The sequence below is a fragment of the Trachinotus anak genome, unplaced genomic scaffold, assembly GCF_046630095.1.
Source record: "Trachinotus anak isolate AG129_WGS33_773 ecotype Australia unplaced genomic scaffold, CSIRO_AGI_Tana_v1 ptg000004l, whole genome shotgun sequence".
NCBI classification, from domain to species: domain Eukaryota; kingdom Metazoa; phylum Chordata; class Actinopteri; order Carangiformes; family Carangidae; genus Trachinotus; species Trachinotus anak.
This window is the reverse complement of record NW_027273855.1, coordinates 18,087,950-18,115,024: the sequence shown is the minus strand read 5'-3', so window position 1 is coordinate 18,115,024 and position 27,075 is coordinate 18,087,950. Positions and strand designations below refer to the sequence as shown.

The 27,075-nt window shown below is 39.1% G+C and overlaps 1 protein-coding gene across 1 annotated transcript in view; it reads left to right on the top strand.

The window, feature by feature from the left end:
- slc12a5b (solute carrier family 12 member 5b) overlaps nucleotides 1-27,075 on the top strand; it is a 39,689-nt gene that overhangs the window by 6,807 nt on the left and 5,807 nt on the right. Inside the window, exons 2-20 of the mRNA XM_071476555.1 lie at nucleotides 16,378-16,481; nucleotides 16,670-16,810; nucleotides 17,609-17,755; nucleotides 18,844-18,898; nucleotides 18,988-19,118; nucleotides 19,754-20,001; nucleotides 20,095-20,306; nucleotides 20,395-20,562; nucleotides 21,021-21,119; nucleotides 21,268-21,325; nucleotides 22,407-22,581; nucleotides 23,431-23,549; nucleotides 23,684-23,782; nucleotides 24,582-24,701; nucleotides 24,965-25,069; nucleotides 25,381-25,549; nucleotides 25,649-25,844; nucleotides 26,544-26,713; nucleotides 26,852-26,983. Of these exons, the coding sequence (XP_071332656.1) occupies nucleotides 16,378-16,481; nucleotides 16,670-16,810; nucleotides 17,609-17,755; nucleotides 18,844-18,898; nucleotides 18,988-19,118; nucleotides 19,754-20,001; nucleotides 20,095-20,306; nucleotides 20,395-20,562; nucleotides 21,021-21,119; nucleotides 21,268-21,325; nucleotides 22,407-22,581; nucleotides 23,431-23,549; nucleotides 23,684-23,782; nucleotides 24,582-24,701; nucleotides 24,965-25,069; nucleotides 25,381-25,549; nucleotides 25,649-25,844; nucleotides 26,544-26,713; nucleotides 26,852-26,983 (2,648 nt within the window). The remainder of the gene's footprint in view (nucleotides 1-16,377; nucleotides 16,482-16,669; nucleotides 16,811-17,608; nucleotides 17,756-18,843; nucleotides 18,899-18,987; nucleotides 19,119-19,753; nucleotides 20,002-20,094; nucleotides 20,307-20,394; nucleotides 20,563-21,020; nucleotides 21,120-21,267; nucleotides 21,326-22,406; nucleotides 22,582-23,430; nucleotides 23,550-23,683; nucleotides 23,783-24,581; nucleotides 24,702-24,964; nucleotides 25,070-25,380; nucleotides 25,550-25,648; nucleotides 25,845-26,543; nucleotides 26,714-26,851; nucleotides 26,984-27,075) is intronic.

Sequence of the window (27,075 nt, the reverse complement as noted above, 5' to 3'; positions counted from 1 at the left end):
TATTTCACAGAGAACAAAGAAATAAAAACAAACATAAACAGTGTGCCTAGTCATGCCGTCATAGAGGCTGTTAGCCTCTGTCAAAAGTAAAATTATGATATTTTTCATTTTGCTCTGTGTCAGGCAGCAAATCAACATATTAACCAACATGTTGGAATATTTATTTCAGTAGAATTCATTGATTTGCTCTGTCAGCCATTAATCTTTCACCTGAGAGCAGGAGAGCAGGAGTTATTCTGCTGCCTGAGAGGGAATTTAGTTAAAACAATCCTGTTGGACTGTTGATTTATTTCAATAACATACATAGACTGATTGAAGTGGCCAGCATGCTGTAAACAGTGATTCCCAACCTGAGGGGTCAAAGCCAACTAATGGTCACACTGCAAATCTGAGGGGTTAGGAGACAATTGATTTCCTACATGAGAGCAGAAAGGCACACACCTCTGTGTCACCAAATTATACACATTTTTACATACATTTCAAGGTCAGTCTGTCCATCACTGCGGTTCTTGGTCCACAGACAATGAATTTTACTGACTTTAGTGATTCCCTGACTTCTCATGGTTCTGCGTGATTTTGATCTTGATATGAAAAGGGATAAAGGAGGAATAATTACAGTGTTTTAGTCTCATATAGGCACCTGATAAATGTTTTAAGATAGGCTTGAAAAACTGTGAACCTATCCTTTAACACTGAATAACCTGCTGGCACGTTTCTCTGGCTCACAACATTTGAACACAACACATTTGCTTTTTGCAGATGATGAGCACAGCCAAAAACATGTTTCCCTTGATGTGGATATACTGTATAGTGGACATCTGTGTATGTGTGTGTATGTGTGTGTATGTGTGTGTGTGCGTGTGTGTGTGTGTGTGTGTAGCTGCAGGATTGTAGTCCAGGTTAAACAGAGCAGCTAACTGTCCAGTTTGTATTTCATTCATCTTTTGAGCCTATGCCTGGGTTGTAGTGGACATGAGCAGTCATGTAATTGTGCATCAGGTATTATCTCATTGCAAAGTAGCGCTGCATTATATAAAGCTGCCCTCTTGCCATATAAAGGATTTTAATATTCCTGCTTCCTGGTAATTTCACTGATGTATCCTCAGCTGATGTACAGCTTTAATAAACTGGCTCAGAACAGATAAACCATGTCAGTGATTGTCAGTAATCCTCTGACGTGTTGTCCTGGCTCTTCAATTACTGAACACTGAATGAAGAGTGTGTCAGACACTGACTTTAATCAATATAGAGAGAGAAGGTCAGAGTGGTGATGCTGGATTAAGAAGGTCTTGACATCTTGTGCACATTTATATAGATTGATCCAATTCAATGTGCTTAATGTATGCATGTTATTCATTTTATTTCAAATTATAACCACCTACATCACATTTCCTTTGTTCGTAACATTAACACATTGAGTATAGATGATGTAACGTCACTGTATTATTTGCTTTGAATGTTAACATATGAGATTTTAGGGAAGGGCTAAAATTACGTCTGACATATTAACTTAAGATTCAGCTTCCCACCAAAACTTTGCATTTATTTTGGCACTTTATTTTGAAATTTTGGTTGTAAGTACATTTTATTCATTTCAGTTTATGTAAAATCAATATGTCATGATAAATATGTAAGAGTAAGCACTACCACAAATTAGCTTATAAGTGTTTTCTAATCTGTCATCCATCAGGTGTTGGTATGTTTTGGCCACTTAAAAGTTTGATGAAGTGGATTTAAAGTGTAGTGACTCTCTGGCTGAATATAAGACATATCAGTATAAGTGTAAATTGTAATTTGTAGAGGGATTGTTAAAAAAATTTAAAAAATTTAAAACGTTTTTGCTTTCCAGGAGGTGATAGTGTTTTAGTGAAACTAAAACAATTAGCTAACAGACACTTTACGTAACTATAGAGCTAAAGGGAAATTATCAGTGGATTTGTTGCTATGAGCAGCCCCCTTCACATTACACATTGTCATGTGATCCACTGTTAATATAAAAATATTGATCATAGCACCTTTAATCATGAAGCATCCTCATAATCTCAGCAGTATGTGTCCATGTTGACCTCCTCCTCAACCTTTTTACAGTAGTATAGCGATACCATGTTGCCTCTGTCTGTTGCCTAGTATTCTCTGATTGGAGATTATGAAATACAGTGTGGTCTAATCCTTTGTTCCTCATGGTTCACAAACTCACGTCACATCATTTGCCATCACAGATTGTCTCTGTTCAAACATACTTGATGAGTTTTACTTTACTTTGACTGTGCAGTGATAATGCTGGTGAGGTAATGCTATAACCTTGTGTCAGATGATTGTCAGTTGAGGTACATGTGATTTGGCGCTTAAAAGATAAGTCTGTAGAAATTCAACATTGTCTTGCTGTTCATACACTTCGTGAAAAGAGCAAAAGCAAAAATGAATTTATCCTGCTAACAAATATAATAATAATATAATATAAGTTACTAAAGATTGTTCTTGCTATTTACAGATCTCCATTCTGTCCAAAAGCTATGGGTGATGTGGGTGACATGGGCACTGTGATTTATTGTAGATCAATCCCACAGACACTGTCACGCTGCAGGAAATCCTCTATAGAGCACCAAAGGTGCAGCTGAAAACAACCCCCAATAAATAAAAATACATTTATTTACTCTTGTTGGGCTTGCATTTGCTAACTGCCGAGCAGTTTTAGGAATTTATTAAGCATTGTTTAAACATTACAACTTCCTGACTCTTATGTTCAGAGACAGAAAGAGAGACAACCAGGTGAGGGAAAATGATCCCCTACATGGTGAGGATCCCTGTCTCCACATCAGGTGGTGAAATCCTCCTCACTAACCTTCATACATCCTGCAGTGCTGCAGGCTGTGGATGAATCATTTGCTGTTCCCCCTGTTGGGTAAAACAAGGGGAAAAAAACAGCAGCTGTCTGACCAGAGGTCAGGATCTGTTTCCATCAAAAAAGTACAGATGAGTCATTACAAAGTCTTTGCTGATTCAACCTTTGCCTTTTTGTTACCTGTAACAAATAAGATGTGTGGGCATTTGTTATAGGACAAGTAGCTGTGGTCTGATGCGGGGATTTGTTTTTCTACCTCAGTATACCTCAGTTTCTCACCCTCTACTGCTCACTGATATTATGAAAAACATCATTTTGAGCTGCAGTGTCTTCATCTTTGGCTGTACATGACTAAGTGTTTTCCAACAAGTGAAGCATCCAGTGTCATGTCATCAGCATTTTCTTCTGTTCCTGATTTTACAACAAGACTACTGCAAGATTGCTGAGATGTGAAAAGCATTTGGATTGGTCCTGTTTATATTGGAATTAAAATGTGTTCACTGACAAAATAATGACTAAAAGAACCAGTGAAAACAATGTAAACTCGACCTTTGACAGTAGCCTCCTGCTTGTATAGCACTGAGCAAACGTCTTAGGCAGTAAAAGTAAACTGAGGATGCATTTATACATAATGCCTTGAACAGTTTTCATTTATTTCAGTTTCATACAGAGTGGGGTAAACAGTAAAAACCTCAAATAAGAAGATATTTCTTTTTGACTCTGGCTTGATGTTTGAGGATGTCTCACTGCAGTGAATGAATTCAGGACTGATCAGATGTCTCCCTCATGGTATTGTGCAATGGATAAAGCACCTGAAACATTTGTACAATACTGTATATAACAAGCACAGTTACTACTAGGTATAACACTACGTTAAAATATGAAACATTTGTATTATGTTGCACATAATGACATGGTTAAAATCAAAACTACCACAAAAGTACTGAAAGATCTGCTCCGCACAGTCTTATGGTTCTTATTAAAACACTCACTGCATGTTCAAACAGAGCACAAAGTAAATTTCAGAGGTGGTGTGATTGCATTCAAAGTCAGTGCAAAGACATGATTAGATCATCATCGCTGTGTGACTGAAAGCAAAGATGCATTAGGGTTATGGTTTGGCGAATGAACAAATCCCTGCAAATGATGCAAGGTGAAAAGTTGCTTCCACTTTGACACACTTGTGTCATCTGACTGAAATCAACATGATTCCTTTCCAGTGACGTATGCAGCTCTAATCCTGCTTGTGAGCATCAAAAGTCAATGTCAAAGTGGAACCTTTCAAAAAAAAAAAAGTCAGTAATGTTTGTGGTTTGTTGCCTTGTGGGGCTTTATCACCAGCTAAAGCTCTGAGGGAGGAATTCTAATCTGTCTGACACAGTGATTTAGGGGCTGGAAGACCCTCTGTTTTCACTAGTGTTTTCTCTTTTGAGATAATCCTCACCAGAAAATCAACATCGGTTGTTTGTTCAAATGGCTGAAAACCAGCAATGTTTTTACTCAGCAACCACTGGCATGGCACTGAATACCAAAGATGGAGTAACAGACCGCAAGTCCACAATTAGCCTATTACTTTTTACCATGAAGACAAACTTTCCATCACTGTAAGTAGTTTTAGTTTCACACGCTTGTCATTTAGGTGCAAGGGCTTCTTGCTCTTTCTTGACTCAAAACACATTTTCCGTTCCTCTCTTTGGCATTTTCTTTAGATTTTAATGAAATCATGAATGGGACCACAAAATGATTGAGAGCTTGACAATTTTTAAGATATTATCAGATATGTTTTTATAATAGTGTACCAGTGTGGTGTAGAAAATGAAAAACTTTTAAAACTCATATCGACTACGACTTATTAATATCTCTGCACAAATCTGCTCTCAGTTCTGTCTCACTGAGTTATAACTGGTGTCTTACAGTCTGGAGCAGTGCAAACTATTTCTCTCCCAGCTTCAACTGTGACTGTGTCTGTGATTGTGTCTGTACAAACTCGTGATCATTTATAGTACAAGTATGTTTTAAGGAAATAACCTCATTGCTGAGATCTTACACAGTTGTTGTACCCAGTATTTTATTGCAGTTGTTATGTGACGATGTCCTCTACAACCTCTTCTGTTCAATAGCTAAGGACTAGTTTTGTTGTCATCTTGATCAAACTGCACTTTCATCCTGTCATGTGGTGTTTGAGCCTTAACTTGTGGTTAAATCTTAAGGGAGTTATAATTTATATTTTTATACTGACAACTTATAAAATGACAATGTGAAAATGATGTGACAGTGTTTCTCTTACTGCTCTCATAGCAGCTGTTTTCAGCAAAAAGAAAAAAAAAAAAAAGCTCTTCTACACAACCTGCTCAGCATTAGATGGCAGACACAGTTAGCAACTAGCTCATGACTAATAACATAGTGAAGCAGTTAACAGCTTAAGAGGCAAATAACATTTCTCTCAGGGGTTGGTATTTACACAGAGCTAAATGAAAGTGAATATTGGATTTACATTGGCCAGGTGGCCAGATACACAACCCAAAATGAATTCTTATGTTGCTCTGCAGCTGGATGTGCAGCTGTTTGCTAACAAGGTCACCATATCAACTTAAGATGATTATATGTCAATGTTGTGTTCACAGCTTGTTTCTGCTGCCCCCGAGTGGGAAGAAAAAAAAAAAACAGTTGTTGCGGGTTTAAAAGAAAATGTTGACACTTTCATATTAGATTTGTTGCTAATATTTAAATGAAAAGATTGATACCGCTGTCATGCACGCTGTTTGCTAAATATGTAGCTACAGCCAGCTAACTTAGCATATCACAAGGACTGGAAGAAGTTAGCCTTCTGTAACAAAGTCCAACAAAGCTCGCTAAAGCTTGTAAACATTATAAAGTAGAAACTGTTGCATATTCTTCGGTGGGTGTGACTCTTCTGCAGCGACAGCTCATTATTGCAGGTTTGGCTTTTTTCACCATGTGAGAGATGCCACAGTGGATCGAACAAATGGAGCAATCAGATTATCCAAGTGTAAAAATGTGCAATATCAACTTAAAAATATAATATTGCTGTTGTTAAGGTGAGCCAAATCCAAATATATCTAATGTATTGTTTGTGCATAGGCTTTTTAAAGCTTGTATTTATGTACAACCTGCATATACAGTATGTAGTTCTCTGGGTGTTGTGTTGGCCGTTTATCACACTGCGCCACCTTATCTAATCCAAGCCTTTGATGTCTTACAAACATGTGAACAAACAATAACAGAGTAGTCTCATTAAATGTAAGGAATGCCAATTTCCCCCACTAATTGGGTGCTATATTCTCCTTGGCAAACATGTTCACATGTGTTGGAGCAGCAGAGGTGTAAATTGATTTCAGAGGCAAAATGTTTTGTTTAATATTGAAAAGCTTCACATCTGGAAGTGCTGGGGCTGGTTTGGATTTTCAGCAGCTTTTTGCCTCCTTTTTTATTTTGACTTCACTGATGAGATCTGTTGGCAATTTAATGGATACGCTGAAGTTTAGATATGTCTTCACATATTTTGGAACGGGTGACGTGTTGTTGGTGATAACACTGTGCAAATGTAGCACATGAGATTTCTGACATGAAAGAACCACAGAGATTTTATAAGTTGCTGTAGTTACTGCGTGTGATGGCTTATAGTTCATGGATTTCTCTCCTCAGCTAACTTAAACAAGATTTTCAAAATCTGCTTCAAATCACCGTGGAGGACACAAAATTTTCCTCTTGCAAGAAGGAAATATGAGTTAAACAACCTGATCTCTTTTGCCTAAAAATCTGTGTGGGAGATCTTTAGAAAAGCGTTTTCACTTTCACTAGATTCTACTATGATTACTACTACTACAACTTTTACTACTACTAATACTACTACTTAAGTGTTATTGGTCACTTGAGTCAAGGTGTACACCACCGCTTTGAGTTAAATGCTACCATCAGCATGCTAATATGTTCATTAGACAATGTTAACATGCTGATGCTTAACAGTGTAACGTGGCTTCCTGTTTTCTTTAGGCTTTATCCCCCAACACGATGGTCAAAATGCTGAAAGTCTTCATACAGCCAGAGATTAAATTCTGGGAACCATGATTGTCTAGACACAATTTCATGAGACAAAACTAATTTGCCTGGTTAGAGGAAAGAAGCATTACTTTCATGTTTGGCTGCTTTCAAGAAGCCAGCTTCCTGGAACTTCCACATTCAAATACTGAGGGAGTTTCAAGTTATTTCTGAGTCAGATCTATGAATGATCCCCTACATCTAAACCAAGTATGTGTCAGCTGGTATATCAGCAGCCTGTAACTCCATTTATCCCCATAAGTCTGTCATTAGCTGCCTATAATCAGTATGTCAGTAGCACCTTGTCTTATGAAAGAGGCAGTAATTTCATGTACAATAATGGGGGTTTTCCAGCTGCTCCATCCACCTCCTTATCTTATCACTGACAGCACTGAATGAATAGTTTCCCTTAAACATCAGTTTTCTAACTTTATTTTATTATGTGTTTTTATTAAGTTTAACCGGCTCTAACCTGGTTTAGCCTGATAAGAGAGGGAATGGTACATTTTTTTTCAACATATAATAAAAGTTTATGAGCAGGACTATAGCTGTGAAGACACTGAGGTGATGTGCTGACTTTCTGAGAACTGGAAGGTTTTTAACAGCAAAAGTTGGGGAGTTACATGCAATTCTTTAACTGCTTATAGATTTAGTGTACCATCCATCTCTATGGATGGTTGGTCAGTCCGCCACTTACTGGCCCATGCAAATTGGCTGATGTACAATATTGCATGTAGATCAAAGCATCACTGTGGTATGTATTTCAATTTGACAATTTCTAATTAGATAAAGAGAATGATGTCGCCCACCAGGATTTAATTCCTAGCTATGTGAGGAAGACTTTGAAACAGTATTTGGACCTTCATGTTGGGAAAGGTAGCCTATAAAAAAACAGGAAAAAACAGCTGACATAACAATTGAACTCAAACAAGAAAGTAAAGAAAACATGTAGTACTCTGCAAAAGTTTTAGACACTTGAGAAGTTTAGATTCTCATCCATCACTGAGAATCACTCCCAAATTCATTCTGCAGCATGACAGAAAAACCAAACATATAGCCAGAGTCGAGAAGAATACAGAGTCCTGCAACAGATGGTCCTGCGCTACAGTGACCTGATCTCAACATTATGGAATCACTGTGGGATCACATGAAGAGACAGAAGACACTGAAACAGCCTAAATCCACAGAGGAAATGTAGCAGGTACTTGGAACAATCGACCTCCCAAGAACCTTTAAAAAAGTACAGGACTGGTGTTGTTTTAAAGGCAAAGGGTGGTCACACCAACTATCAATTTGACTTTTTTCCGTTTGCTGCACTTTCTGTGTAAAGCGAAAGCATCTTCACTTTACTTTTAGTTCTGAAAACCTTTGCACAGTTTTTGGAGACAAATATGGAAAAACGGTTGGGGCTGCATTGGGGGTTTTTGACTTAGCACTGGGGTTTTGGGGTTTGTATTCCTGGCTTCAGTCCTGTTGATGGGAAAATTGATTGTGCCATTGAGGTCAGGTCCATAATAATCTACTATTGCCCCATTTTTATTACATCATCAGTAAAGTAAAGAAGACTCAGAGTCTTCAGCCATGCCTGCCGCTCTGTAACTGACATACAGATGTTTAGCAAGAACAGTGTTTACAATGTGTGTGTGTTAGCATATTCCAATTAGCACTAAGCAGGAAGTACACCTGAGGCTGATGGGAATGTCACTACTTTTGCGGGTGTTTGGACATAAACCAAAGTATTGGTTTGGTTTATAATTGTGACCCAATGAGGATACTTGATGTGTTATGGGTTCACCAGATGATTTCTGTTGAGATATTTCAATCCAGACTGACTCACAGACAGAAACAGACCAACATTGTCATCCCCATGTGGCTAGCATGGCTCAAAACAAAAAAAAGAGTCCAAATCATGCAGCTGTTCTGTAACAAATTTATTACCACTCAGATACACGAACAGTACAAACAGTGGATATTTGTGGCTATAGTGTTCCAAGAGACAACATAATTCATTGTATAACATTGCCACTGCTGCAGAAAATGCAAATTCCTTCCTTAACTCAATATTCAGCCCTCATTCCTGCCTTGACGGAAAATTTAACATTTGAATTCAATCCATTTTTGGTAGAAGGCATCACATTTCAGTGTCACCCCTGCTGAGTAGGCTCTGTCTGAGAGACAGAAACACAGCCAGGCAGGCAACAAGCTGTGTGTGACACAGTGAAACCGAGAGTCAGTGAAGAGATAGATTTAAATTAAACAAATGACTTCATGGAATTAGCTCTAATTCCTCAGTTACAGCAGGCGAGGTGAAAATAAATGAGGTACGAGTGTGAGGTTGCTGGGCAGCTGATTGGTGCCGTCCTCTCACATGCAGAAGTTCATTTCTGCCTGTCTCTCTGTGGCCTCCAGCAGCTGCTGGATAATCCCCTTGAGCCTGCGTCCTATTAAGCTTTTAAAAGCTGGTATAAACTGTCCATTTTGTAATAGCCATGTCACATCAAGGTTACAAATCTGCACCAACCACCACCTTTCATCTGCATGCTGTGGTGTGCACAGGTCTGCCTCCTGCTGCAGCACCAGTATAAACATGTTCAGATCTTCATCTTTCTGAGCTGATCGCTTCTTATCAATAAGTCATTGCTGTCTGTCCCGAGGCTAAAACAGGGATGGAGACAGAGAGATTATCCGTCAGTGGCAAACAAATGATTTAAAGCCTCTGAGCATTTGAGTTGGCACGAACTTATCTGAAAATGTTTCGTTTTCAGGAACAAGCGTTTTACAGAAAGAAAGGGGACACATTTGGAATATTTCTTCTGTAATTTAGCAGTTTGATTGTGTGTGTATGTATTTGTATGCATTTGTGTTTTTTACTATTACTTCAGCACAGAGATCTTCCTCAAACATTATGATGAACCACTTGAATTAAAACTTCTCAAAATCTGTGATCTCCCACTCCAGAGAAGTCATAGTTCAGTACAGAGGCAGAGACAGGCTCAGGTTAATGAATTCTGTAAGCTTCATTCACACGGTCTGGAGGTTTAACAGTTTGTAATTACAGCTCTCTATTTAAAGAATATGTACTTTAATCACTCATATACCCCTTCTCTCAAGCACTTTCTATATGGGTGAGGCCACCATAAGCCCATATGAGTGAGGCCACCATAAGCAGCATGACTCTGAGGTGGGGGCCAACACCTTCTCTCCAGATAATAAACCTTTAGTTCTCCTCCTCTGTTTCACTCTCTACAGCAGAGTTCATACGCTAAAATACAAAGAGCTTGAATTTTTTCCTGTAATATTTTCTTGGACTGTCTTCTCATGGATATGAATGAGTTGGGATTATTGTGAGTTGTGGCCATTTTTAGATAACTATAGTTTTGATACCTACACTGTGTAGAATAGGACATATTTAAAAAGGGTTCTTACCAATGTCCCTGGAGGGCTCTCTGTGAACCAATTTTCTATAATACTGGGAAATTTAATATTATTATAGTGTTATATTATTATTATATGTTATTTGTCTACAATTGTAAGAGCTCAATATCATGTTTGTATTTGTATTTGAAGAGTTCACGGAACTCAGTTTGTATGCATACCTGGGTTCTCCTGTTTGCTATTCAAGTCAAGAGTTTTTGATTTGACACACCTGTCACTAAGACATCAAAGTGTGCAAGAACTTTTTTTGCAATCACAAAATATGGATGGCTGCCATTTCCATTCATTTCAGAGCGTGAGCGACTCACCTTTGTATCTTAGCAGAATGGACAGCTGGGACTTCAAATTAGTTTTCTATTTACATAATTTCTAGGAGAGAGGGTTGATTTTGTCTTACTTGTGTAATTTCATCTCCCTTAATTGTTTTATATATATATATATGTGTATATATATATATATATATATATATATAAACATGTGTTTGTGGTCATGTGTACCATTGCTTATTTTTGTTTTTGCTCAAATCTGAACCTCTTTGAACCATTAAGAATTATTATTATACTTTTCTTTATCTGACAGACAAAAGTCTTTATTTCCACATTTGTGCATGCATACAGTATACACAAAGGAATACAGAAGTGCTCATCCTGGAGCAATAATTTGCTGTGGACATGATGAGTATGGGTTAGAATCATCATCCAACCCTGTCTCCTACAAATGGTTTACAGGCCTATAAAACTAAACTGCAAGAGCAAATATGATTGTAGGAAACATAATTGTGACTGAATTAAGTTTTTTATTACAATAATGACAAATGTTGTCACTTTACATATTGGTCATTTGCAAATATGTTGATATTGAATGTGTTGGCTGGATGTTTTCTACAAAAAATATCAAATTTTATGCTACAGCATTCATTTGTGAGTACAGCAGGTAGTTTAAGTTTAAGTGCTCACCGTGCTTGGTTGAGAAAGCGTTGTGTATGATTGTGGTTTGGTTTAATACAGAAAAAGTACACAATGACATCAGATAGAGCGTGTTCATTTACATTAAACATAAATCACAATCTTTCCATAACCTTAACCAAAGCGCATTTGTTTCCTAAACCTAACCACAGGCAGGACAGTGGATGAGAGCCCTGGTCACTACTGTTTATAAAAGTAGTGCTTCATTAATAACAGAAAAAAAAATGCCTCTGAATCCAGGCAGTGATTGTGTTTCCTACAAAATAAATTTGCTGTTGCAGTTTAGTTGTATAGAAATGTAATTACTGGGAGACAGAGCCTGATCTGACCCTTATACTAAAGACCACACCGTTGCTACGTTGTGTTATTGCTTCACATGTTAACATCATCCCCACAGTGACCTGTCAGATCAGACACTGAGTCTCATCGCGTCTGTTCCCTGCATGGTGTTAAAATGAGCATTTTCCCCCGGTGGGAACCAGATGGGACTCATATTCTGTGTATTTCTGATTATATTTTACACCCAACTTTTAGTTTTCATAGAGGCAGCAATGTTTGGTATTTGCGGCCACTTTACATTACACTTTTCTTGCTCTTCACAGGTATCTGACACTTTTACAACTGATACAAATAAATCTCTTAGTGCTCTTCAATTGCAGGACTCTTATCTATGTAGGTCATCTCTGAGGTGCTGCAAATTCACACTGTTGTCTAGACATACAGTCGTCCGAAATCCAACAGACAGACAGGAATATTGCTTTATGATTCCACTTTCTTGAAGCTTCATCTTTTAGCCATTTATGAGCTCAAGCTAAATCCTCAGACAGAGCAGGAGCAAGATTAAAATGATTTTTTTTTTCTTCCTGCATTTCAGACCCCAGTAGCTCTGTCAGAGTAGCTGACTCATTTCTCTCTCTTAAAAACAAAAACATTTTTTTTTTTTTAATGATGACCTCTACATGTACTGTTTACTGTCTGCATTTTTTTCCTGTGTCGAGATGCATCATCTTGCTCCAGAGAATAATAGAAATTTTTAAAATAATAATAAATTAAATTAATAAATTATAATTATAGAAAATTGAATTGTTTATCATTGTTGTAATTGCAAAAGAAAAAATGAAACTGATGTGCCCTTCCACTGACCACTGAGATCAGTCTGGCTCACAGTGTAAAGAGTGAAAAATGACTGACGTTTGCAGTGCCATTAAGAGCTTTGTGAACAAGGAGTAAAATCTTAGATTAACGCAAAGATCCCCAGGATATTTGTGGTCAGATTTTAGACCTGATGAAACCGCAGCAACATGACCTCCTTTGCAAGTTATTCAGAAATCAGATTTGAACACTTTAGAACACAAATCACTGAATGGTTCAGTGCTGGTTATAGGGTGGCAAAACATCAGGGCAGCATCCATGATAACTTCAGTTGTGCTGACACAATCAATTCAGCGATTGCCTGACAATTAATCAATGAAATATGTGTCAAAGTAATTTGTGTCTTCATCCCGTGAAAAACATTTTCTTGTTCATCTATTGGAAATATGAGACTGTCAAAGGTGAATATACAGTTGTGTGTCATCAGCATAACTGTGATTAGTATTATCAGCAGTAGTTTTAAAACTGGTGAAATCAGCAGCAACAGTTTCATGCCTTGAAAGAAATATAGACAACCTCACAGACTGAAAAACACAACTTCAGAAATTCTGAGGTCTCCACGTTGCATGTCAGTGGGCCAATTAATGCTGATTCCATGCCTTTGTGCTCTCCAGGAAACAGAAGTAGATCCACTGGAGAAAAGGACTGAGGTGTATTTCACTTCAGAGGGAGCAAAGTCAGCTGTGGGGAGGCAGTGAGGTTCACATTTGAGGTTTCTCACAGCTGAGCCCTCACAGGGAGAGAGCAGACCTTTCCCCTCTGGGCAGGAGGACTTGTGAAGAGAGGGGTAAAGAGCAGGTTTAACTTAATTAAAGTGACTCTAAACAGTGTTTTATTAGTGCAGGACATTAACACTGTGTAACAAGAGAGCTAAAACCAGCAGGATTTATGTCAGGTCATCTATTATGACATTTCATGTCTTACTAGTTTATCACTTATTCATGCTGTTGATGTGGCTGAGGAATGAGAATGTACCATGTTAAGTGGGACCATATGTTCCGTGCCACCAGACCCCCTTTTCCTGGAACTGTAATACTAACCCTTTGCATGTGGTCAGTTTATATTAGTATGTGAGCAGCTCATCTTATTGCCAGTTTTTTGTATATGTATATTCCTGCTGCTCACCATTTAGAAATGGTGATTTAATGGATCATAGGTTATGTTAACTCAAAGGTTCTTCATTTATTAGCTGTTATGCAGTTGCATAAAAAAAGAAAATTTCAGACCGATGCATTTGATCAGCCAAAAGATCCTTAAAACATCCATCCATCCATTGGCTATACCACTTCCACTTATCCTTATAGAGTTGAGCAGCCCCTTAAAGCAATGGCAGGCAAAATGAAACTGGTGGTTTTTGTAACTTCATTTGTCACTGTGACGGTTCAGGAGATCAGTTTAAGTGTGACCTCTGGTGGATTTCACCCTAAGGTCACTGCAGTAAAGGATGAAGGGTGAGGGGGGGGTGTGGTTTCTAGCCAGAGGACAAAACAAGTTGGATGGTTAAATAATTTTGACATTTGGAGAGTAAAATACACAGATCTGATAGCTCAGGAAATACAATCCAGCTGGTGTATTACTGTGAACAGTCTACTGTATGATGGAGTAAAATTATTATTCAACATTTTGATTTCATAGATAGTATCACAGGGCCGGCAGCAAAGATCCATCACTGCTTATTCACTGATTTTGACAAGTAGCTTGGTTGCGTGAGAAGCATGAAAATGTTCTAGAGCAGGGGTCGGCAACCTTAAACACTCAAAGAGCCATTTGGACTCGTTTCCCACAGAAAAGAAAACACCAGGAGCCACAAAACATATATTGTTTTTTACCTTTATGCTACGTATAAAAAAAACTATAGTGTGTTGCATTTATGAAATCAATGAAGTGCTACAGAGAAAATGAAATTTTATTTCTGCATGCAACAAAAACATTTTGAACATTTAAAATACTAGCGAACTAAAATAAAATAAATTTAAATTAAATACTCATTATTTATTTTCCAAAGCCACAGGGAGCCGCAGCAGAGGGATGAAAGGGCCATGGGTTGCCGACCCCTGTTCGAGAGCATTCGTTGAGGGTCAAGAGACAGAATACAAACCAGACTGTGACTGTGACCAGACTGTTGTTTAACGATTGTCAAAAGGAGAATATAGAATATGTAACTTGCACAGAGAGAAGCCCTCATGCACGCACGCATACACACACACACACACACACACACAAGAGCATTTAGAAAAACATGGCTAAATCGCAATTTTTTAAAAGCTGATTTCACTCTAAGCCAAGAGCTGAAATGAGCTTCAAATGCAGATTTAAAAATCGTGGTGGATTACAGAATACTCAGGTGGTTGGCTTCAACATAATCTAAACTATGTCTAAAAGTAAAGAAAAAAATGGCCTGTTGTGGGTCTTGACTGGGATCATGAAAACAGTTCAGAAAGTGGTCTTCAATAATTCCTGATGTGGTGAGATTATTTTTTATATGTGCATCTGATATCATACACACATATGCTTCTTCTCCTGCAACTGAACTGCTGCACAAACTGCACATTAGTGTTTTCTTTGTTTAAAAGGAATTTCACATTGATCTTAAAGTTATTCGTGTAGTGTAATTCATATCATTTCCAGGTATTCATAGAACCCTGACAAAAGATCTAATCCTTCATGCAAACTCAAAATGACATAAAATTGAAATTCTTACTAATCCAATTTAACAGGCAATGCATCTTTAGGAGAGCAGTCCGTCGTTCAAAGGATTATGTGGTGTGTGAGAGCAGTTTGGCTGCTATTTGACTCTCCTCTTTGCTTTAAAGATTAGTGTTTAATACTGCAGCAGCTTGGGGAATCAGAAGAGGCGACTTGATTGTGTTGCTTTCCACAACCAGGAGCTACTCTGCTGCAGGACGGCGCCTCGTGTGGCTCTTTTCATGACCAATACTGGGTTTTAAATGCCAAGGTACCCTGAGACATTTTAGGGAAACTTAAATTTATTCATAATTCTCCAGGAGGTACTGGATTCTTCAGGTTTCAGGTTCATTGCCTTAGGGGTAAAGTAAAGAGGTAGGAGGTAGAGGGATGTCCCATGGTGAAAAGCCACTGTAGAATACCTGCTTAGCACCGAACAACAAATAGACACAGCTAGCTGGTGCATTGAGTTTCAGTTAAAGAGCAAGATATTTCCCTCAGAGCTAGTGAATATTGGATTTACATTCACCAGGTTTATATTCAGTATAAATGCACCCTGCTGAATTATTAACATTGCTCTGCACTTAAACAACAAAACAGGTTAAAAAAAAATGTTTAAAAAATTGTATGAAGTTATTTAAACAATAATGCATGAATGCAAATTTTGTCTATTTCAAGTTAGGAGCAACCTGTTATTGAACCATCTGTGGAGCATGACACATTATTAATCAACTGATGTGTGTGGCAGGCAGCACAGTGACTGCAGGGATCATAGTTTGAATGAATTAGAGGAAGGTCACAAACTTTAACAAGATTTCTCCTTGTTTTATTATAACATATACATATTTCTCTTTTTGCTTGAATTGTCTTCTCTGTCTCCCCTTTTCTTCTTCTTTTTCTATAAATCACTTTGTAGTTTCTGTTTTGACAAGTGCTGTATAAATAAAGTTTGCTTGCTTGCTTTCAAGCATCATGTGGTTTTCATCAAATGCACTGAAAGATTATATGATAGGGTCAAAGGTTCTGCAACAAGTCCCTAAGTAAATCTTTTAGTTCACACAGCACTTTGTTGCTCCAGCAAAGAATTCACAGCATTATTCACTCCAAATAAAGATCAAATGACTGTAACATAATGCATTAACTGTTCACCCAAATCAAATTACAAAGGTGTGTCTGTGTGAAGCTGTGCATGAAGAGGTGTGAGCTCTAATTCATCTGGTTGGTGTTTCTGTGTTGCAGGTGATGGGAACCCCAAAGAGAGCAGTCCTTTCATCAACAGCAGTGGAGCCAGCGATGTGGAGAAGAGTCAGCAGTATGATGGCAAAAACATGGCTCTGTTTGAGGTGGGCACAGTTTTCAATCAGCAGTAACAAGCATACTGGGAATATCAGTGTGAGACCAGTTCTGGCTGTCCTGAGTAGATTTCCAGATCTGTTTTGTCTGTGTTTCTGTGTGTGTGTGTGTGTGTGTGTGTGTGTGTGTGTGTGTGTGTGTGTGTGTGTGTGTGTGTGTGTGTGTCTGTGTGTTGCAGGAGGAGATGGATACCAGTCCAATGGTGTCCTCTCTGCTCAGCACTCTGGCCAATTACTCCAACCTGCCCACAGGCAGCAAAGAGCACGAAGAGGAGGAGAATAATGAGGAGGGGGCACGTCCATCTAAAAAACCTGTCAAGGTATAGCACTGCATGTGATCGGTTCATAGCCTGCCTCCAGCAACTTGAAGAGCAGAGGAGCAGCTTTATATATCATTGGGTATAGTGTAGAAAAAAATCATGACAGGTGTCAGAGAGGAAAGGTTACATGTGTTCTTTAATATTTCTGTCTGCAAAGTTTTGACATCATGCAGGAGGATTTGTAATTGGAAGAAGTGATCAGTGTATGTGAAATCAGTACTATCCAGTGACACCAGCAGTAAATTATACACTATGCATTAATATTGACTTTCTGGTTTAAAAGTAATTATACATTTTATGTTAAATGATTCAAGGTGTGCGCAAATTTAGAATTTTGACCTGATGGTAGTGCCAGAGGAAAAGTCCAGAGAGAATATCGGGAACTGAGCAAACATTAAATAATAGTTGTTGATTTGACTTTCTTTAACGTAGTTGTACCAAATCCTGCCTGTACTTCCCACTTTTTCTGGCTTATCATTCATTGGCCATTTCTCCTCCCAATTCTTGTCAAAGAGGAAACAGATCCAAAAGCTAGTCTTCCTCTTTTCTACAAAAATACATCTCATTGCGTTTTAAAGAATAAACCCTTTTGTTTCTAATGACAGAGTTGGACCTTGTTCATGAATTTAAAAGGCAGAATAGATTTAAGGAGACAAAGACTGAACAACAAAGTCCAAAGAGACAGTTTAGTCCCATTTCAATTCATTCACATGAAAAATAAGACAAGCAAGATGAAGAACTGAGGCACCAAAAAAAAAAAACTGAAATCATGTTTGATGCTTGTTTTATGTTTTCCAGGCACCACAGCTGGGCACCCTGATGGGGGTTTACTTGCCATGTATCCAGAACATTTTTGGCGTGATTCTCTTCCTGCGAATGACCTGGATGGTTGGAGTTGGAGGCGTTTTAGGTTCCTTCATAATCGTCTTCATGTGTTGCTCCACAGTGAGTAAAACTGCAGATATCCCTGGTGTTGAACTTACTGGTCTAACGCGACCCCTGTCCACTCAGAAAACATGTTACATCCAATTAAATTATGCATGTCAAATTCAATACAGTACCACGAATCTGAAAACATCCACCTGCAGGATTATGTCTGTGTAAAGTGGATATTTAACACAAACATAACTAATTAGGGGAGTGTGTGATTAAACTAGGCTGTTATAATATAGAACATACTGTATAATTACCAGTGACAGGATGACTGGTATAGTTTTCACCTTGTATGAGTCTGTGTGGGAACTACCACAGACGTGGTTTTGGCAGGTGTTTATATGTCTGTCTGTTTGCCTGTGGATAGATTTTGTCACCGTCACAACCCAGCAAGACACAAAACTTCACAGGAGTGTAGTTGAGATCAAAATGAAGAGTTCAAAGATGGGTGTGGTTCAACCCATGACTGTTAGTACACACATAATAATGACTACTGAGTACTCATGGGTGAGGACATGAACATGTTGATGGGCTGGTGTGATCCCATCGCAAGACTGTCTCTAGTTATAATTTGAATTGCACAGATGCCGAAGGTGACATAGTGAATCCTGGCATAAGGCACACTACCAATAAACCCACTAACACCCCACCACCACGCGGGAGATCACCAAAGTCTGTGGGCTTCATCCTCTTGGGACCATAAATGTCTGTAGAAAATTTCATCTCAATCCATCCAATAGCTGTTGAGATATTTCAGTCTGAACCAGAGAGGTGAACAAACCGGTTAAAAGTAGAAATGTAGTCAAATCGAAATCTCATTAAATGGAAGTTCTGCTTGACTGCAGTTCCTTCACACCTCTGGCTGTAGCAGACAGTATCACTGATGTGACAGTGTGTGCCTAACCAGCCGTAGTCATACCCACCATGATCAATTCTTCATGACCCGGTGATTCAGACTCTGCTGCCGCTGGATGTTTTTCTCTGCCCACTTCCTGAGTTCATCACAGCCTCTCTGTCAGCCATATTTAATGTGACACGTCCACCTGCTGCCTCTCAGGGTCCTGCAACCCTCCTCTGTTATGCACTGCTTTTTTTTTCAGACCATGCTCACAGCCATCTCCATGAGTGCCATTGCAACAAATGGAGTTGTGCCAGGTGAGTGGATGTCTAAAGGGATGTACAAGTGCGTTTGTTTGTGACAGAACAGAGCTGAGCGGTAACTCTTCTGTGTTTGTGTTTCACAGCTGGAGGTTCATATTACATGATCTCTCGCTCGCTGGGGCCTGAGTTTGGCGGAGCTGTTGGGATCTGCTTCTACTTAGGAACCACTTTTGCAGGTGCCATGTACATTCTTGGCTGCATTGAAATTCTGCTGGTAAGTTGCCTTAATCATCAAATAACTCACATGTTTAATGTGTTGCATGCAGTCCTGGTCTGTATAGGCCCCTTTCACTGCAGTTATTTTGAAACATGAAACACAAGAGTGCTGTTATTATGTTTGCTGCTGTCTCACTGGTATGACTCCAGAGATACTTTAATGTAACACATGTTTTATTAGTTGTGTTGGTTTTCTGTCTGATTAACCTCCTTAGGGGCTCCAGGGCAAAAACCTGTTCTTGGGCCCCTATTAACCCTAACAATACAAATTATTTCATTATTGCCTCAGGAACCCAGAAACCAACAACTACTAAACTTTTAAAGCTGAAATGATTAGATCAATCAATAACTCAATCAACAGAAAACTATTTGACCACTATTTTGACAATTGCTTGTATTTTTTTTTTTTAGCAAAAAATTTTTAACTAATAATAATAATAATAATATTGGTGAGTTTAACAGTTTTCTATGATAATAAACTTTAAAGTAGAATCCTAGCACAAGTGTACTGAGTTTAATTTACAAGTTTAATTTACTTTTATTATTGTTATTCTATCCCTCTTCACCACCATACTCCACAACAACTTGTATTATTCTCTTCCCTCTACCTCACCTTCATCCACATTCTGTTAGATTTATATTGTCCCTCAGGCAGCCATCTTCCAGATCGAAGGCCTAGAGGGACCGGAGGCAGAGGCGGCTCTCCTCAACAACATGCGGGTGTATGGCACCATCGTACTGAGCTTCATGGCACTGGTGGTGTTTGTGGGGGTCAAATATGTTAACAAGTTGGCACTGGTCTTCCTAGCCTGTGTCATCCTCTCCATCCTGGCTGTTTATGCAGGAGTCATCAAGACCGCCATTGAACCCCCTGTCTTCCCGTAAGTGACTTGTTGAATCGCTGGTCAAAGTCCTCAGTGATGTGACAGTGATGAAGTACGTGACAGCGAGGCTTTTGTTGACTCTCCCTGCAGCGTCTGCATCCTGGGCAATCGAACTCTTCTCTCGAAAGCCTACGACATCTGTGCAAAGGTCATTGAAATAGACAACGAAACTATCACCACCAAACTGTGGAGGTCCTTCTGTGATTCTGAGTACCTCAATGCTACTTGTGATGAATACTTCACCAACAACAACATCACAGAGATACAGGGGATCCCAGGGGTGACTAGTGGCATCCTGGCAGGTAAGAGATGCCTAATCAATATAAGGTTGCTGATAATACGCTTTATCACTCAATATGACAGAAGATCACATGCTCGTCTGTCTTTCAGAGAACCTGTTTGGTAACTACCTGGAAAAAGGGATGATCCTGGAGAAGCGTGGACTTGCATCAGACATGGATCCAGAAAGTCCCGTAACCAGCTCCAACCGCTACGTCCTGGCTGATATCACCAGCTTCTTCACCCTCCTGGTGGGGATATACTTCCCATCTGTCACAGGTTAGCATCGGACAGGCCCACTGAAGAGATGTCTAAAGAGCTTTCTAATTGTAATCTCTTAAGTCTAACAGTTTCTAATGTGTTCAGTCCTCTCTGTGCCACAGACGTGTCTGAGCTAGTCACGACCCCTCAGTTCGCTCATTGATTCATCTCATCTGCGGAGCTGTGGTATATAGCCAACAAACATTTAAGGCTGCTGTAAAATAGTGCTCATTAAAGGCTACTAAAAACAAGAACATTGAATAAACAATGATATTCTAAAAATTTGCCCCATATCTAAACATAGGAAAGCAGGCCACCCGATATACTGTTTACTCTTTTGCTGCTTCACTTATGTTTATGTTTCTAGTGATATGACTTAATGGACAGGGAGGAGAGAAAGAAAAAGAGAAATTACCTTCCCATGCAGGTGTAACAGCATAAAATCTCCTGATCATTTCTTCTTGCTCCACTCACAGGAATCATGGCTGGCTCCAACCGCTCCGGAGACCTGCGTGATGCTCAGAAGTCGATCCCCATTGGCACCATTGCAGCCATCACCACTACATCTACTGTGTGTATCCTTTACCAAGCCAAGGTCAATAGAAAGAAACTGTGTGGCTCTGACAGTGCTGGATGATGACTTTGATACAATCTTTTTCATGCCATCATCTTGTTTGGGTCAACTTATCTGAACAATGTATTCCTTAACGGTTTTGATCCCAGACATGTCCTGTGTGGTGCTGTTTGGTGCCTGTATAGAAGGAGTAGTCCTCAGGGACAAGTAAGTCTAATTGTACAGTTAATCGTAATTCTGTAAACTTCAAGAACTACGGCCCATACTTGACTTGAGTACTTGTACTTTACTTGAATATTTCTATTTTACTTTTCTTTATACTTCTACTCCACTACATTTCAGAGGAAAATGTACTTTTTTACTGAATGTATATTAACTTCTAATAGAGTATATCTACGCTATGGTATTAATATTTTTAGTGGAAGACTTGAGTACTTCTCCCACCAGTGTTGGATGGTGGTGGTTTATCTTTTATAACCTCTCCAAAACCAAAACTATTGAAATTACTATAGCATTAAAGCAAAAATCTAACCTCTTTTCATCCAAGTGTGTAGGCTAACCTGTGTAGCTAAACAGGGTTGTTGTACCTTTTACACAGAGTTAGTGCATGTACTAACTAGCTGTACCTGCAATACAAACAACGACCTTCTGTTGAGGGTCCTGACCGTTTGCCTGGGACATGCAGTTTTTTTAGCATCATATCATGTATACAGCCATCGTGTCATTTTAAAGACCTCTTTACAGGATTCTTGCTTTAAAACATTAGTTAAAAAACATTAAAAAGTCTGCCAAATTTTGCAGCTAACATCAGCTATATTCGCAAGCTCCGGCACATCCAATTTTTTTACTATGTCAAAAATTTGAGTTACAGCATGATGTCTTCATTTATAGAATCAGTGCGACTAACACTTTACGAGGTTATCATTATCTCCAGTGTTGTAAAAAAAATCATCCATAAACCCACTTAGAAATCAGAAAAGACACTTTTTGTAACTCCCATACTTGCCATAAAATCATCACATTTTTAAATTTTCCTCAGTATTAAGGTAATACAGTGATAGCTGTCGGTACATTCAGTATTACATAACAAACAGTGACTCTTAGTGAATTCGTCATTTTCCAAAATGTAAACAATTGTGGACTATCTGTTCATATTAGTGAATACTTTTTTGTGAATATAGGGAATATGATACATAGAAAATAGATTATGTGCTGGAATTACTGGCAAACGTGTCACTGTGTGCTATTACAGCTTTGAGTTGCTTTATCGTAACCTCTATCTCTACAGGTTTGGCGAAGGGGTCAGTGGTAACCTGGTGATTGGTACACTGGCATGGCCGTCTCCATGGGTCATTGTGTTTGGCTCCTTCTTTTCCACCTGTGGAGCTGGGCTTCAGAGTCTGACTGGAGCTCCACGTCTCCTGCAGGCCATCTCAAGGGACGGCATCATCCCGTTTCTTAGAGTGAGTACCGTGTAGCGTAGCATTCAAATCCATCTCTACCATGAGAGCAGTGGCGCGTTTTATCAGAGACAGACAACTGCACCAAACGCTGGGTGGAGGTTTGTATAAAATCTGAAGCTGCAAACATTATTATTAGATGTCAGAGAATAGAATAAGTTACATGTGTTAATGTGAAGTGGATCACACAAGTTTTAATGGGCTTAAGAGCTTCAATCAGTTTTGAAGTGAGCTGATATGCAGTGTATTTACAGGAATATTTTGTGTTGTAATGCTGACTCCCTTCAAACTAAGATTTAATTCAAGTTTTCACAAAAATGCTTTGAAAATATCTTATTAAAGCCAACATCAAGGAGATATTTGCATATTAAACAAAAGTATTGCTCTAAATCACATGTTGCGTTAGGACCTGGTGTTCCTCATCTGGCTGTTGATGTTGGCATGCTCAGAAATGAGTTGTGTGATTTAGGACAAGAGGAAAGCGAGTCCAAGTTTTGTATTTTACACACTATGATGAATTCAAAGTGTCAGTTTTCCATGAAAGGATTCAGCAAAACACAAACATATTGTATTCTGGTGCACAGATGATTAGAAAATTAAATGTTTGCTCAATTTTAATATGTTGAAGTTTTCTAACTTTCTAAGTCAGAAAGATGGGCTAATTCATTACTTTTCATTCTGTTTTCTGAATTATTATACAGCATATGTTTAAGTGATTTGTGATTGTTGTTTTTGAATTTGGCTTGTTCGTCCGTGTGTCTGGATGTATTTGTATGCATGACACAAAATGCATCCATGACTTAAATTATTAACATAAATTTAATTAGCTTTGATCCTTTCATGTTACTGCAGGTGTTTGGTCATGGCAAAGCCAATGGGGAGCCCACCTGGGCCCTCCTGCTCACAGCCAGCATCTGTGAGATTGGCATCATCATTGCCTCCCTGGATGCAGTCGCACCCATCCTGTCCATGTGAGTACGCTGCCGAACACCCCCACAGTAGTTAAGAACCTTCTCACTGTCTTATTTCTGTCTATCTTTTTTCTGTTCAATGACTCTCTTTTGCTCTCTTTTTTCTCTCCCTTCATCTGTCTGTCTTTCTTCAGGTTCTTCTTGATGTGCTACATGTTTGTCAATCTTGCCTGTGCCCTGCAGACTTTGCTGAGGACGCCAAACTGGAGGCCACGGTTTAAGTTCTACCACTGGTGAGTTTGTGTGTCTGTGTCAAAGGACTGTCCGCACATGTCCGCACAATATGTTGAATGCATTTCATACCTTATACCTTATCACAAAGCTGATTTGTTTTTAAGTATTTTAAATCATGCATTGTTTACGTCCATTTTTACTTGCTGACAATTTTACTGGAATATTGCTGCATTTTTTTTGGCACACTATATCCACTATATAGATCACTGTAACAGTGTGAAACCACTGGCACCCACATGCATGTGTGTGTGCCTTTGTGCAGGTGCATGAGACAAACAAAATGGCGAACCACTAACACAAACCTGAAACCTTTTTTTCTGAATTAGCTACTTAGTATGAGTGGTAGGATCCTACATTAAAACATAATTTTCTGCCAAAGTGTAAACTGTTTGGGGTATTTCACATTAGAGAAAACAAGATTTAGCAACATTTGAATCAAAATCAAAATCAGTTTAAACCCCACCCACACAGTCCTGATTGAAACTCAGATTAACTGAGTTTTTTGAGGGTTAAACCTTTACTAAATAATACTAATATATGTTTTGGGTTTTTTTGCAGAGTTTAAGTTTTCAGGCTTTAACTCTGCCGAAAGACATCATGTCTTACCTGCATTTGACACAAATTCCAACAGGTGAAAATCTGCAGCATCAGTCTTAGGAACAGCAGGCACCGGCCTTACCTCAGCAGCAGTATACTACAAATAAAACTTATTTTTTACAAGCTACAGTCACTGCAGTGTTCCAACCAGTGGTGTGAAGCTGAAATTCCCAATTACATGTGAAGTCCTGTCCCCCACAGGGCTTTGTCTTTCCTGGGTATGAGTTTGTGCCTGTCGCTCATGTTCATCTGTTCCTGGTATTACGCAATAGTCGCCATGGGCATTGCCACCTGCATCTACAAATACATTGAGTTCTGTGGGTAAGTAATCATCATGACAGCATAGGACCAGAAGCAAGAATACATTTGTATCGCAGGATCCAACTACAACAGTTTGTCCTTTATCTTTGTCAGTTTTTGCATTAAATCCAATTTTTCTGCCAGTGGTGATTGTTTTAGTTTATGACAGTGATGGATTGAGCTTCCTTTAATTTCACATTTTTGATAAGCATATATTTATACATTTCAGAGCATACAGTACATACATACTTCATGTGCTGACCCATGAATGTGTTGTGTAACAGAGCTGAGAAGGAGTGGGGTGATGGGATACGCGGCATCTCTCTGAGCGCTGCTCGCTTCGCTCTCATGAGGCTGGAGGAGGGACCACCACACACCAAGAACTGGAGGTCAGGAGGCTCCATCTTCAAATTTTAAACAGTCACAGTTTGTCTGCTACAACATACATATCTGTTCTGTTAACCACTTGTCCTGTGTTCGCCTGTGAAAAAAAAATCAAAAACCAAATGCCTCCACACTGGCAACAGCCAGGGCTGGACATGATATCTCAGTAACGCCTTGACGGAACCTCTTCAAATTTGGCACAAATGTTTACTTGGACTCAAGGATGAATTGGTTAGATTTTGGGGGTCAAAGGTCAAAGGTCAAGTTCATGGTTTCACTCTTATGCTGCTTTATATTTTGGGGTTTTTTTTGTCAGGCCTCAGATCCTGGTTCTGGTGAATGTGGATGCAGAGCAGAACGTAGAGCAGCCTCGTCTGCTGTCTCTGACCAATCAGCTAAAAGCAGGGAAAGGTCTGACCATCGTTGGTACCGCAGTTCAAGGGACCTTCCTCGACAACTATAGTGAGGCACAAAGGGCAGACCAGGTCCGTCCAGAGTCAGTTAATCTCCAACACGTATATTGCCATAATTACCAATCATGTGATCTCAGACTCAAGAACTGTTTCTTCTCTGTGTTGCTGCAGTCTCTGCGTAAGCTGATGGAGACAGAGAAGGTGAAGGGTTTCTCTCAGGTGGTCATCTCCTCAAACCTGCGAGATGGGACATCCCACCTGATCCAAGTTGGAGGACTCGGAGGTCTGAAGCACAACACTGTGATGGTCAGCTGGCCCCGTAACTGGAAACAGCCCGAGTACCACCAGCAGTTTAGGAACTTTATTGGTAAGTCTTCAGTCATGGGTGAAAGAGTTTATATGTTAGATGTTAGTTATTTGTGTTATTGCTCTCCTCAGCCAATCAACATCTGATTATCCTGGTTTTGATTATTGAGGGAAATACTGAGCACATATGGCTAAAAGTGGTCTATTTATAGAAGAACCAAGCAAGTTCACCTTATTATATAGAAAACATGTGATCTGTGATCAAGATTCTTTTGCTTTTGATATTTAGATTTTTTCTGATTTTTTTTCTGTCCCTTTACTGCAGGAAGCTTTAAAAAAGTAGCAACAAGTTGGGAAAATTAACTTAATTTGATCTTGTTAGAGCAAAACCAAAACATTGGTACGTCCATTTTTATCTGTATAATATCTTACTACAGCTATATCAGTATCAGCATATGTGGTTCATGTAATGTAAGCAACATGATACATTTGAGGTCCATAGTTTTTTCCACCAGAAAGCAGAAAAGTCTTGTTTTTCAACTATAAAACGTCCTGCTCAGCACATATCTTTGTCAGAATACTTTAATAACCAAAATGAATGGCTCTTCATAGGATGTTAATAAAAATGTTTGTTTTACTCATCTCTCCCTTCCTGTTTAATGGATTGAATTAAACAAATTAATTGAAAAAGGTGAGGCCACACTTCCCCAGGCCCTTCTCTATCTTTCCTAACAAATCAATTTCGTCCATCCCTTTGCAGAGGTGGTTAGAGAGACAACTGTAGCCAGTCTGGCCCTGTTGGTTCCTAAGAACATCTCCAGCTACCCATCCAATGGAGAGCGCTTCACTGAAGGCCACATAGATGTGTGGTGGATCGTCCACGACGGAGGCATGCTGATGCTTCTGCCCTTCCTGCTGCGCCAGCATAAGGTGGGAAACAAGACTCTTTGAAATGTTTTTTGTTTTTTTAATTACTTTGTCTGAGGAAACTTTGTAAATTACGAACACATGAACAACCATGACAACATTTTGTTCATTATCTGTGAGTGTTCCTGTTTTGTCCCGAAGGTGTGGAGGAAGTGCAAGATGCGCATTTTCACTGTGGCTCAGATGGATGATAATAGTATCCAGATGAAGAAAGACCTCATCACCTTCCTCTATCACCTGCGCATCGATGCTGAGGTGGAAGTGGTGGAGATGGTGAGAGACTTGTCTGACACATTATCTGAGTTCACAAACACATCCTGCAGGGAGTGGATTTTTTGTTTTGGAAAGTGTGTTTTAAAAAAATA